This window comes from Gadus morhua, chromosome 13 (genome assembly GCF_902167405.1).
Source record: "Gadus morhua chromosome 13, gadMor3.0, whole genome shotgun sequence".
In the NCBI taxonomy this organism is placed as follows: domain Eukaryota; kingdom Metazoa; phylum Chordata; class Actinopteri; order Gadiformes; family Gadidae; genus Gadus; species Gadus morhua.
In genome coordinates, this window is record NC_044060.1 from 13,334,814 (window position 1) to 13,347,908 (window position 13,095).

The following is a 13,095-nucleotide window of genomic DNA, read 5'->3' on the forward strand; positions in this document are numbered from 1 at the left end:
AAAGAGCAAAAAAGGGTGAGGGGAGTTACCATGATGGACATGGAGAATTATGTATTGACCACGGCTAGTAGGAGAGGCAAAAAATAATTAGCTACACTATAGGGGGAATGGGACATGTCTGCCTGGATTCAAGACAGCTAAAGGAATCTACACAATATTGAAGTCAGGAGACTGGCATGGCCTCAGTATCAGACTCCGTGGCAACAGTGAATGCTAACTAACTTAACACCTTTCATTTGGAGAGAGGAAGGGGATTATCTTTAGATACAGGGATCATTTCAACAAATGGCTTTTAAATTGATTCGTAGCAAGGTTATAACATTTGTATACATATTTTATTTATATCATTAGGCCAGAGTCTATATGAGAAAATATGTCTTCCTGGCACATCAAAGACGGAGAGAGCCATGGCATTATAGGCCTTAAGTCGTTTTTATCATATACCTTCCCAATGAACACTTTATTTTGTCTTGACCCTCTCTTTGCAGAACACCCAGCCATACTCTCCTTTTTAGCTTCCTGAAGCAAAATGCAGAGGATGCTACAACAGAAATTGAGCTGCATTCTTGCTTCTGTAAAGGTTAGTCTTTCTCCTGCTTTTGCTGTCCCCTTCCCGAACACTTTCTCTCTCTCTCTCTCACTCTCGCTCTCTGCTCCACTCTCTCTCCGGCTCTCGGCCTCTGTCTCTCGCTCTCCATCAACTGTGTGGAACTCTATGTTGAGTGGTGGCGGTGGGGGTGACTCATGTTCAATGACTTCTCATTAACCCAAATACTAGGTGAGAAATAATCAAGTGTGTGTTTACATGCTGTGCATGATTAAGCAGGCGTAACACAACCACTGAACGCACCGCCGCCCACACTAAATATGTACTGCCAAGTGTGGGCAAGACATGCATAAATAAAGTACACTCGTTTAATTATACCGGGACATTAAGTGTCAAATATGAATGGAGAAAAAATGGCCATTCCCCCATGTAAATGATCATAATATGCATTTATTACCATGAGTATGATTATATGCACACATTAACACACACAACACACAAACACACACACACACACACACTCAAAGAGGCCAGTACAGCCCCTGAGCAGGTCTCCTCCGTCCCTGATCAGTGTGTAACGGCAGTATAAATCTCCTTTCTCTCTCATTTCATCCTTTGTTTCAAGTTCTTCCTTCAGCTATCAGCTACTGTGTGGCGTCCATTACAGCGGCTCGTTAGCCAATCCCATTACACACTAATCTGTCACATGCTCATTGCTTTGTGTGTGTCTGTGGTCCCTCATAATATGTCAGTACACCCATTATGTGTGTGTGTGTGTGTGTGTGTGTGTGTGTGTGTGTGTGTGTGTGTGTGTGTGTGTGTGTGTGTGTGTGTGTGTGTGTGTGTGTGTGTGTGTGTGTGTCGTCCATCACGGGGGTCTCTCACTGGTCTGATCCCCCTCCAAGGGGCTTGTGGAGGCTGCTATCAGCTGACACCACATCCTACAGACTACATGGCGAAGCCTCTTCATCCTGCTCTCCCTCTCTACTTAATCAACATGCTGGTTTCCCCCTGGCTCCTGGACCACATCAATTCATTTGTGGTTGCTCCGTCACAAGCCAGAGATCCCAGGCTTTGTTTTTCTGTTTCACTTGCAGGTTCTCATGCTTCTCTGAGACTCTCAATGGCCTACGTCCACTTAAAGCACAGAGCGCGCACACACACACACCCACACACCCACACCCCAATAATCAACCATGGAAACTGTTTGGCACAAATTCTGGATGGCATGGTGACAACTGCAAACAACCAACCATTTCCATGCCCTCTCTCTTTTCTCTCTGCTCTGTGGTTGTCCACTAGGCAGACCTTTCTGTTTGGGCATGTCACAAGAAAGAGTGAGACTCGGATGGAGACACCTTTCACAAGCACACTCTCTCAGCGTGGGAATCCATTATAGAAACTACTGCGTGCCTAGACACATCAACCCATATTCAGCCCCCACATGACCACAACGATCACACATTACAGAAGAGAGGCGATACAATTTCCATTTAAACAATTCCACTGCAAGCCTCTGAGAGTGATGGAAATGTGCAATAATATCCTTGCCAGGTAGGTATGTTATATCATTAGAACCATCAACACTCCATATCCATTAATTGGGTTCAGAGTGTGGCCTCCATTCGTTGAAGGCCAAAAGGAATGCCACAGTGGCACGCGTGTAAACGCTCCAATTAGAGGCAAGCGCTGAAGCCGTGTGGGGAAGCCAGAGCAGAACCCTTTTGTTACGGCATGATCCATCATCTGTCTTCCTACCTTCGCCTTCCCCCCACTCCCGGCCCTCATGCACATGTTGCCGTGGCAACGCTTATTGTAGGGTGCAAGAGGGCAAGCCGTCCACCAATTTACACATGTCGGGCGCTTTTTACACGAGTCCGTCCGAGCGATGAAACAGTGACCTACAGGCAGATGTGTCCGCGTCACCTTCTTCTGTTTCGGAAAGAGGGGGAATCACAAGTGCGCCCTGGCGGTCGAGACACACTCCAGGCGGGCATGTCTTCCCGTCACAATGTGACCTCATCTAGAAGTCATCAATCATTAGAAGGTACGGAACGAACCGAGACACAGACGGGAAGAGAGAACCCGAGCTCTGGAGGTGAGACGAGAGAGAGAGAAGTTGAGAAGGACGTGAGCTGGGAGATGATACGTGATACACTGATGTCAAAAGACAGACAGACACAGCCGGGACTGCCAGAGATTGTTGACTATCCATTGACAACAACGATAATATCACAGGATCTATAATTCTTTTTCATGCATTTTTTTTGTTGATTCGCTTTATTGTCAAAGGGGTGTCAGAAGAGGTTTCCCTAGATAGGCTGATTGATTTATTCTGACCCAAATAGACACACACGAGAGAGAGAGAGAGAGAGAGAGAGAGAGAGAGAGAGAGAGAGAGAGAGAGAGAGAGAGAGAGAGAGAGAGAGAGAGAGAGAGAGAGAGAGAGAGAGAGAGAGAGAGAGAGAGAGAGAGAGAGAGAGAGAGAGAGAGAGAGAGAGAGAGAGATGCTCGGCCGTGATTCCATTACACTCTTATTGCCGATTGTCCTTGCCTGCCTTTACTGACAGAAGATAGGTAGATTGTAACTTAATGCAGCCAACAAATCAGGATGAAGGCAGCTTAGTTCTCAGAAAAGTCTGGAGAGGCGGGGAATCCTTGCACAAGCCGCAGAAACAGAGGACAAGACTGAATAAAGGAAAAGGGGACAATTCTAAATAGAGGAAAACACATGCACACATACACAAACACAATACACAATGTCACATTTACAATTCCGCCCACGGATGTCCACGAACAAGTACACATGGGTTAAAATGACAGCATTTGCACTGCATTCACTTTTCTCTGTTAACAAACCTCTGGTGGATTCTGAGAGACAGAGAGAGAACCACGACAATAACAACCTGTTTCTGCTCCTGTTACTGCTTTTGTTCTGAAGAGGTCAATCTGGACTGGAACCCAAAACTTAAATGTTTTATATATATATATATATATATATATATATATATATATATATATATATATATATATATATATATATATATATATATATATATATATATATGACGTAACCATGGCGCCCCCCGAGGCAGACGTGTTTGTTCGCTCCGCCGTTGAATGCCGTGTTTTTCCTCTTTTTTGTGTGTATTTTGCTTTTTCTACTTTTACATTCTCTGCATGCCATGCCCTGCTAACATACAGCAGACGGGCATTGCTGGACATCGACAGCAAACACAGCCTTTCGGATTTCACTGGCTCCATACCACCGGAGCTACAACACATTATCCGGCACCGCGGCCACCACCATCAATCCCGGGGAGACCCCGAAACACCGGGCTTGAGTGAGCTAGCTGACCCCAGGATAGCGCGTCGGAAACGGCCGACACAAGCGGGGCAAGAGGGGGGGGCTACATGCTAGGCTAAAAGCCTGCGCTAGCCGACCACCGCTACCCAGCCTCTTGCTAGCCAACGTGCGGTCTCTGGAAAACAAGCTGGACGAGCTAAGGGCCAGGATTACAACTCATCGGGAAGTAAGAGAGTGTTGCGCTCTAATCTTCACCGAGACCTGGCTCTCAGACAAAGGCTGTGTCTCAATTCAGGGGACGCAATCTTCGAAGGACAGGGTCTATGAAGGTGTGGCCTTGGTAGACCAGGAAGGCCGGACCGAAGGCCGAACAAACGTTTTTTAATGAGACGGTCTGGCCTACGAAGCATTTCAAGTTTGCCTAACACCCTATACCTTGCGTGACGACGCGCCGCTCCTGTCACCTAGCAACCCTGACCGCAGCGGTTCAAACCGAATGGCGGAGGAGAAATATAGAGCCGTTATATAATAATTATGTAAAATATTACGTTAATTAGTTTAATGTGATATGGCTTGAGTTAATGTCATTGAACTTTGACAATAAAGTTACAAATTGAAAATAGTCCCAACTTTTTTTACTAATATTTTTTCTTCTTTTTTTTCTATTTTTTTTTCATTTAATATGTAATTTGCTGCAACTGCCGCTTCCGCTCTCTCCGACGCCATTTCTGAAAAAATCCAACTCGCATGAATCTCGGGATACATTGGGCCGTGAAGGATCCAGGCAGTGGATCCTTCAAATCCTGGAAAAGAAGGCTGCATTTGTCAAATGGGACAACATCGACGCGTCACAGTAACATAATCGGCCTTCGAATGCAGCCTTCAATGCGTCCCCTGAATTGAGGCACAGCCAAAGTCACAGACTGCGCAATTCAGCTACAGACTCACTCCGTACACCGGGGAGACCAGACTGCAGACTCTGTTAAAGTCAAAGGGGGAGGTGTGTGTGTGTTTATCAACAACTCGTGGTGTGGAGATGTACAGATTGTTCATAAGCTTTGTTCACCAGATGTGGAGTTTTTACTGCTGAGATGCTGTCCCTTCTATCTACTGAGGGAATTTACTGCTGTGTTTTTGGCTGCTATTTACATCCCCCCACGCCCCAACTCCACAGCAGTGCTCAGCAAACTCTATGACGTCATCAGCACGCACGACACAGCTCATCCTGATGCTGCCTTCATCGCCACTGACAACTTTAACCACTGCAACTTAAAGACTGTATTCCCTAAATCTTTCCAACATGTGGATATTCCCACCCGTGATAAGAACACACTGGATCATGTTTACAGCAGCATACGTGGTGCCTGGAGGGCCACACCCCACCCCCACTTATGGCACTCAGACCACATCTCTTTGTTCCTGTATCCAGCATACAGACAAAGGCTGAAACAGACAAACCCTGTGACTAAACAAGTCAAACTCTGGACACCAGACACAGAGCATCCTGCAGGACTGTTTTGCTCAGACAGACTGGGATGTGTTTGACAGAGGTGGGGGTAAGTCATTCATGTGCAAGTCACAAGCAAGTCTCAAGTCATAACCTTCAAGTCTCAAGCAAGTCCCAAGTCACTGTGGTGAGAATCAAGCAAGTCACAAGTCAAGTCATTGCTCAGGTCAAGCAAGTCACAAGTCAAGTCATACAAAAATCTGATGATCTAACCCAGTTTCCACATTTAAAAATCGGTAAAGAGAGTGGTTCATAAGTTGAGTTTTATTTCAACATTAACAATAACAATGTCTTAACAATAACAATAACTTAAACTATTCAAAACATTCCAAAACCATTATTTGCATAGTTTGAAAATGTTTTTTATGATCCTTACCTCCAACCTATGAACAGAATCAAATATATACCTCTAGGTAGCTGTATACGACAACAGTTCAAGTCAATCACTCAATCTCCCTACATGTTGTAGAATATTATTTGCAACACATGGCATCAGACATGAAAAAAAATAATATTTCAAAAGTAATATCACATACACATACTGTAGGAAGGGGAAATAGTAATACACAAGCCTGAAAGCTGGTAGCAATCTTGCTGCCTCGCAACATACATCGACTTACAATGCATTGCATTTGCAAAAAAAATAATTTGACAGTACTTTGTCACTGAGTTCTGAATGATGCGGTCACATTATCACCCCACCATGGCTGAACACATGTTCAACAGGTGCACTTGATGCAGGGACTGCTATAACTCGTACCTCCACCTTGAACAAAAAGACACTTAAAACCACTGAGTTAGAAGTAGCCTACTGACATTAAAATTAAACAAGTTAATCATCTGTGGAACGGGCAGGGCTCGAAAAACTCCTGCCAATGATTTTCAGAAACACTGAGTGGCATTGGACAGTAAGTACGTCAATCAAACGGTCGTACTGCACTCCCCCTCCCCCCGCGCGTGACCTCTTCGTGCACGTACTCAAAGCTCGTGACCCAGAGCAAGCTTCTGTTTGTTGTTATCCTGCGGTAGCTACTGGAGCTAGTTTACTAGCTAATCCACATTTGGACCTAGCGCTAGAATACAACCCTAAACACCAACCTAGCTAGCCTGCCCTGGCCCACTCTCGCGCATCTGTGTTCGCGCTCTTGTGTGATTGCGCGTCCATGTACTTGGAATGGGTGGAGTCAGAGTCAGCGTTGAAGGAGAGGGGGTAGGACCATTTGAGTTGCGTCTTTTCAAAATCTGCTGGCGTATCGCAAATCACATATCCAACCTATAATCTAACTTTAGAAAAGTCATTTCGAGTCATCTGTCTCAAGTCTAAGTCTAGTCTCAAGTCTGAAGACCAAGTCAAAGTCAAGTCGAGTCTTTTATCAGTGTTTGTCAAGCAAGTCTCAAGTCCTCAAATTTGCGACTCGAGTCTGACTCGAGTCAAGTCATGTGACTCGAGTCCCCCATGTCTGGTGTTTGAAGCTGCAACCACTCTGGAGAACTCTTCTGTCAACATAGAGGACTAGGCTGAGTATGTGACTGGGTATATTAGTATTTGTGTTGACAACATCGTGCCCACTATACAAGTAAAGAAGTGTCCCAACCAGAAGCCCTGGATTAACAGTCAGGTACGCCACATGCTGCGTGCTCGCTCCATTGCATTTAAATCAGGCAATGAGAAAGAGTACAAAGCTGCCAAGTATGGTCTGGAAAAAGCCATCAGAGCAGCCAAAAGGCAGTACAGAGTGAAGCTGGATGGCTTCTCTTCCTCTGCTGACTCCGGGCGGAAGTGGCAAGGCCGGCAGCACAACACTGACTACAGGACCACCACCAGCACCATCAGCTCCACAGACAGCTTGCCGGATGAGCTCAACACCTTCTACACCCGCTTCGAGACCTCCAGCCCCACCACAGAGAGGAGGCCCTCACACACCATGAGCACCCTCCCCCCCACTAACCGTCTCATCAGGACAGGTACACAGAGTCCTGAGGAACATCAACCCTCGCAAGGCAGCCGGACCAGATAACATCCCTGGGCGAGCTCTCAGAGCATGCGCCGACGAGCTGGCTGATGTTCTCACATCAATCTTCAACCTTTCCATCAGCCATTGCACAGTTCCCTCCTGCTTCAAGACCACAACCATCATCCCCCTTCCCAACAAGAGCCCACCAAGCTGCCTGAATGACTACTGACCAGAAGCACTCACTCCAATCATTATGAAGTGCTTTGAGAGAGTGGTGCTGACCCACATTCAGAGCAGCATGCCGGACACCCTGGACCCCCTGCAATATGCCTACCGGCCCAAGAGGTCCACCTCTGATGCTGTCGCTGCCGTTCTCCACTATTCCCTCTCCCATCTGGAAAATAAAGACTCCTACATCAGGACGCTCTTTGTGGATTACAGCTCCACGTTCAATACAGTCATCCCCCACATTCTCACCGACAAACTGTCTACACTAGGTCTGCACCCCACCATCTGTGACTGGTTCCAGGACCTGCCGACTGGCAGGCCCCAGTCTGTCAGGAATGGAAATAGGACTTCAGCCAGCATCATCACAAATATTGGCACGCCACAGGGCTGCGTGCTCAGCCCCATCCTCTACACCCCGTTCACTCATGACTGTCGCCTCCCGCATAGACAACACCACCCTGAAGTTTGCGGACGACACCGCAGTGATAGGACGTATCACGGGCGGGGACGAAGCGGCCTACAGGAGGGAGGTGGCCAGTCTGGTGTCATGGTGTGAGGACAATAACCTCACCCTCAACAAGGGCAAGACCAAGGAGATGATAGTGGACATGAGGAAGAAAAGGAGTCCTCCTCGGCCACTGTTCATCGGGGAGCTTGAAGTAGAGAGGGTGAGCAGCTTCAAGTACCTCGGCGTCCACATCAGCGACGACCTCACTTGGACACTCAACACCACACAGCTGGTTAAGAAATCACAACAGCGACTGTACTTCCTGAGGAGGATGAAGAAGTTTGGCATGTCGCCTGAGATCCTCAGAAACGTCTACAGCTGCATTGTTGAGAGCATCTTGACCGGCTGTATCGCTGTCTGGTACGGCAGCACTTCTGCTCTGGACCGCAGACGACTGCAGAGAGTGGTAAAGACTGCAGAGAAGATCATCAGAACCCCACTGCCCTCTCTGCAGAGCATCCACCGATCCACAGGAGAGCTGCCTCCATAATCAAGGACCCCACCCACCCCAAGCATGGACTGTTTACACTTCTACCCTCAGGACGGAGGTACAGAAGTATGAAGTCCAAAACAACCAGACTAAAGAACTCTTTCTTCCTCACTGCCCTCAGACTCCTTAACAACAGATAGGAGTCTGTTGTTATTATTATTATTCTACCTCAGGACTGCCACCACTGTTTACATTTTGCTCATGCACTACGGCATACTTTCTTGGATTTGAACCATTCCGATTTTTATTTTTATTTTACCTTCAATTTATTATTTCATCTAGTTTCTGCTCTTCTATTTATCTTGTCAATTGTATATTCTATATTGTTGCAGCTTTTTTTTTCTATTTTATTTGTATATTGTATTTTTTTTATATTTCTCTGATGGCATTCAGTCTGTGGAAAACAAAAGAAAAATGTCATTGTATGACTGAGAACATGATGCTTATTGTGCATATGACAATAAACACTTTGAATTTAATATATATATATATATATATATATATATATATATATATATATATATATATATATATATATATATATATACATACATATACATACATATACATACACACACACACAGTCATGAGGTTTATATATACATTCAGAGCACAACCAAGGTGCATGTATTTCCACTGGCGACAAGAGAGAATGAGAGGTTATGAGTCACATTTGATCAAATGTATAAAACTCAAAAAGATTGTCATAATAGTCTCGCCCCGTCCCTTTGAGAGACATCTTGGAGTTTCAGTAATAAAATAAAAATAATTCACAAAGGAGACCCAGAGCACTTGGCTCCAAATGAAACGCTCTCATGAACCCTAATACGTCACGCCCAAAGGCCTACACCCCATTATTCCTCTTCGGAGTCACGCTTCAATTAAATTAGCAAATGGGGAAATGAATCACAAGTACGTCCTGATGAAATGTATTCACAGGACGGGTGATGACTCCATGGGAAAAGATGCCATCCGACCGCCATTGTTTGAGCGGGGGCCAGGAGTGTCAGAGCCCAACCTGTGCTGCTCTAATCCAGCCCAGCATACCTGGCCCTCCACCTGGGCTCTTGTAAAGGTCAGGGCCGTGTGGCGGTGGGGTCGAGGCGCTGGCCGCTGTGTTTTAATTAGCCCCATAGTGTGAAAGCACACCACAGCTCTCCTCTCACTACTTACAGTGTGTCATTTTCGGAAAGGGAAATTCATGTGTACACCCAGGCAATGCGAAGAGAAAGGGGTAAGGATGAAACATTTCACACTGATGTTATTATCGTTATTCAGCATTCGATGAGGCCTATTGACTAACTTTGTGAATTAACTCGTCGTCGTCATTAACCGACGCCGTCACTGATGTCCACAACGGGATTACTTTATTTTATTTATATTTTTGTGTTTAGCTTGGCTTTAGTACGGATGCTTCGTTCAATTCCCTCCCACAATGGACCATTGAAGTGGGTCCAGCTCTTTCTCCGACGCTGAATAGGTCTGGACAGCGCTTAGACACACCGCAGCCTCCGCTACGAACCTGTTTACCCCCGGGCTGTTAGACCTGGCTGGAGGACATATTCGCATCCTGATTGGCTGTTTACACATGGGGGGGAGTGGGGGGGGTGGGGGATGGGGCTTGGGTGAAAGATGTGAGATGAAACACAGAGATAGGAGGGCCACTGGGCTAAACATCCCAACACACACACACACAGCAGTGAAACACACCGGAGCACTTTGATTTCAGCCGATAGACCAGAAAGAGCCAGGAAAACACACACACACACACACACAGTGTCTGGACCCACACAGCCTATCTGCTCCCCGAGGCGGTCGCAGCAGGTGAGAAGGGCTTGATACGAATCCACGGCAGTTACAAAAGCCTATCCTTCTGAAAGGTGGATTGGATGAGGGGTCGGGTTGTGGGGGAGGGGGGGGGGGGGGGGATTTCCTCTTGGTCTAATCCCCACACACATGTTTGTCCTCACTTAATGTATTGTGGCTGTGTCTGTATAGGTGTGTGAGTGCGTGTGTGCGCTCCCATGCGTGTTGACAGTGCGTGTGTGTATGGCTTATCTCTGTTACTCTGCTCTGTGTTGTAGATTCATCCCGGGACCTAACGGACAGCGCTACACGTTGATCACCGTGCCAGCCCCCCCCCCCCTACCGCCCTCCAACCCTCAGACCCTCGGACCCTCGGGGCCCACCGCCCCCCCCCCCCCCCACGCCCCCTGAGACTGTGCTCCACCGCCATATCAACTAGATATACTGTATCCATGGACACTGGATGACCGAGGATTACCAGGGATTGAAGGAGGGATTCCATCTCGAGTAAAATAAACAGCTTTGCCTGCGTGTTGCCAAGGATTCAAAACTGATCTTAATCCACCCTCCCCCCCACTCACACACACACAAACATTTGTTGATCTATGAGCCCCGTGTTGGTAACTCTCCCCCCCCCCCCCCCCCCCCTCCCCCCCACTTCCTCTCCAGGGAGAAGAAGGACTTGAAAGCAAGAAGGGTTATTTTAAAGGCTGTGAGGACATTATGTAAAGCCCTGCTCCCCCTCGCCCACCACCCCTCAGTCAGACCAGAGCAAACGAGCTGCGCTGCTCGTATGGATCTGAACAATGGACATCTCACGGGTGGAAAAATGGAGGTTGGAATTAGGTAAATATCAGTAATCCGTTTTTTCCCTCTTTTTTTTATCTTTCTTTCTTTTCCGTCCTCATCCGGTGGGAAGCCTTTCTATAATAAAAAGTGCCGCCCTGGCATGTCGGCTTACTGACCAATCGCTTTGTGAAGAGGACCCGGGGGGGAAAGAACCTGGGAACATGCAGTGAGCACACTCAGCTGCCGGCTCAACACAAAGTTAATAAACACAGGTCAAGAGGTCACAAGGTCGCAAGGTTAAGGGGTTGTAAGGTCAGGAGGTTAGTGTCCCAGCGGCATCACATCTCATCGCTCTATGATTGACGTGTCAGGTGAACTTTCATTTGGCAGCATGCTCTGTGTAACTCATGGCCCCATTCCTTTTTCTTTGTACGTAAGATAAACCCTAGAGTCTATACACGTCTATCTATATATATATATATATATGAATATATATAGATTAATATATAGATGACATGTAAGAATACATAATGATCAAGACGGAAATCGCCCAGGGCTCGTGTACAGAACTGCTCTCATGTGATTTTTTGCTTGCGTTGAATATTCTTGGAAGCAGCCTCATTGTAAATGAACAACGTCCACTTTACTCATGCGCCAGTGTTCTCGGTTTTAGACAGTAAAATGCTTGTAGTCTCTATAAGGACGATTCAAAAAGAAGAAAAAAAAAAAGAAAAAAGAAAAACACTGTACAGAACTCCCGCACAAAATGAAGCAACGTCTCGACTGGAACGGCAAACAGTACAAACTGAACCACAGTCAGACTGTTCTGTCATGCGTTGGTGTTTGCGTCTGGGCGTGTGTGTGTGAGTGTGTGTCTGCGTGTGCGTGCGCCGTGTCAGTTGTGGAGGTGAAATAGGGGAACGTTTTCTTGTAAGTCTCCCCCTCGGACATCAAAGATAATCTACGGGTGATTTATTCGACATTGGGAAGGTATTAGTCACGTTGAAGAAACATACAGTTATCCCCAGTAGATATAATGTCATCGCATTACCTACAATACAGCCTTATGAGAAATAAAAAATACAGATTTTCTATACCGATATTTCGTCTCAAATTCATTGAGCTGCATCCTTGAGCAGCTGATGTACTGCCGTATGTTCCTATTGTGACCGTATACCATGTTATAATATGCAGTTGGTCGGGGGATTGACAAAGTTTCATTTTTGCAATGAGGTAATGTTCTGAACAGATTTACTGCTTGGGTAAACAGGCAATCACCTAGAGGACAAGAAGGTTCTGAAAATGACTAGCCGACAAACATATGCGCACACACAGACACACACACACCCACACCCACACACTCACACATATGCACAAATGAATCTGTGATTTTTCATTTAGACAATTCCCTGGGTGGCAGAGTGGGCTTATCAGAAATGCATATGCAATTCATTCATGCAATTAGAATAAAGATTTCCAATATGGTGCCGGGGAAAGAAAAAAGAAAACGGATGATTTTGAAAATCTGCAATATCGTCCGTTGATGCAAGTTTTGTTTCATCTCCCTACGGACACGCGAGCGTGCATTCATCATTTAGGAACTTGGCTGCTTCCTCTGTGGCATTGCCTAACGGAGCTCACAGAAGGTAGGAACGTGACAGATGCATCGATCTCCCAGAGGTCTCGCCAGAACGCTGCAAAAAAATACAAAAAAGGGTAGGACTCTAATGCAGTAATGTGGATTCTCTTTTCATTACGATTGCCAATAGGAATCCCCCTGTCCTGGAGTCTCACATTAAAATAGAAGACGAGTAGTTGTTATTGGAAAATAGTTTGTAACAACACGTAACTCCGGCAAATTCTGAAATAAACAACATTGTTTTAATACTTGTGTGTTTATGTGGGTGTGTGTGTGTGTGTGTGTTTGGTTTAAAAGCATGTGAGTCAGGTGTGTTGGA

At 46.2% G+C, this 13,095-nt stretch overlaps 1 protein-coding gene across 1 annotated transcript in view; it reads left to right on the forward strand.

Annotated features, from left to right (window-relative positions):
• Positions 1-10,718, forward strand: part of tafa1b (TAFA chemokine like family member 1b) — a 114,122-nt gene extending 103,404 nt beyond the window's left edge. Inside the window, exons 5-6 of the mRNA XM_030375878.1 lie at positions 489-580; positions 10,627-10,718. Of these exons, the coding sequence (XP_030231738.1) occupies positions 489-515 (27 nt within the window). The 3' untranslated portion in view covers positions 516-580; positions 10,627-10,718. The remainder of the gene's footprint in view (positions 1-488; positions 581-10,626) is intronic.
• Positions 10,719-13,095: the final 2,377 nt, after the last annotated feature.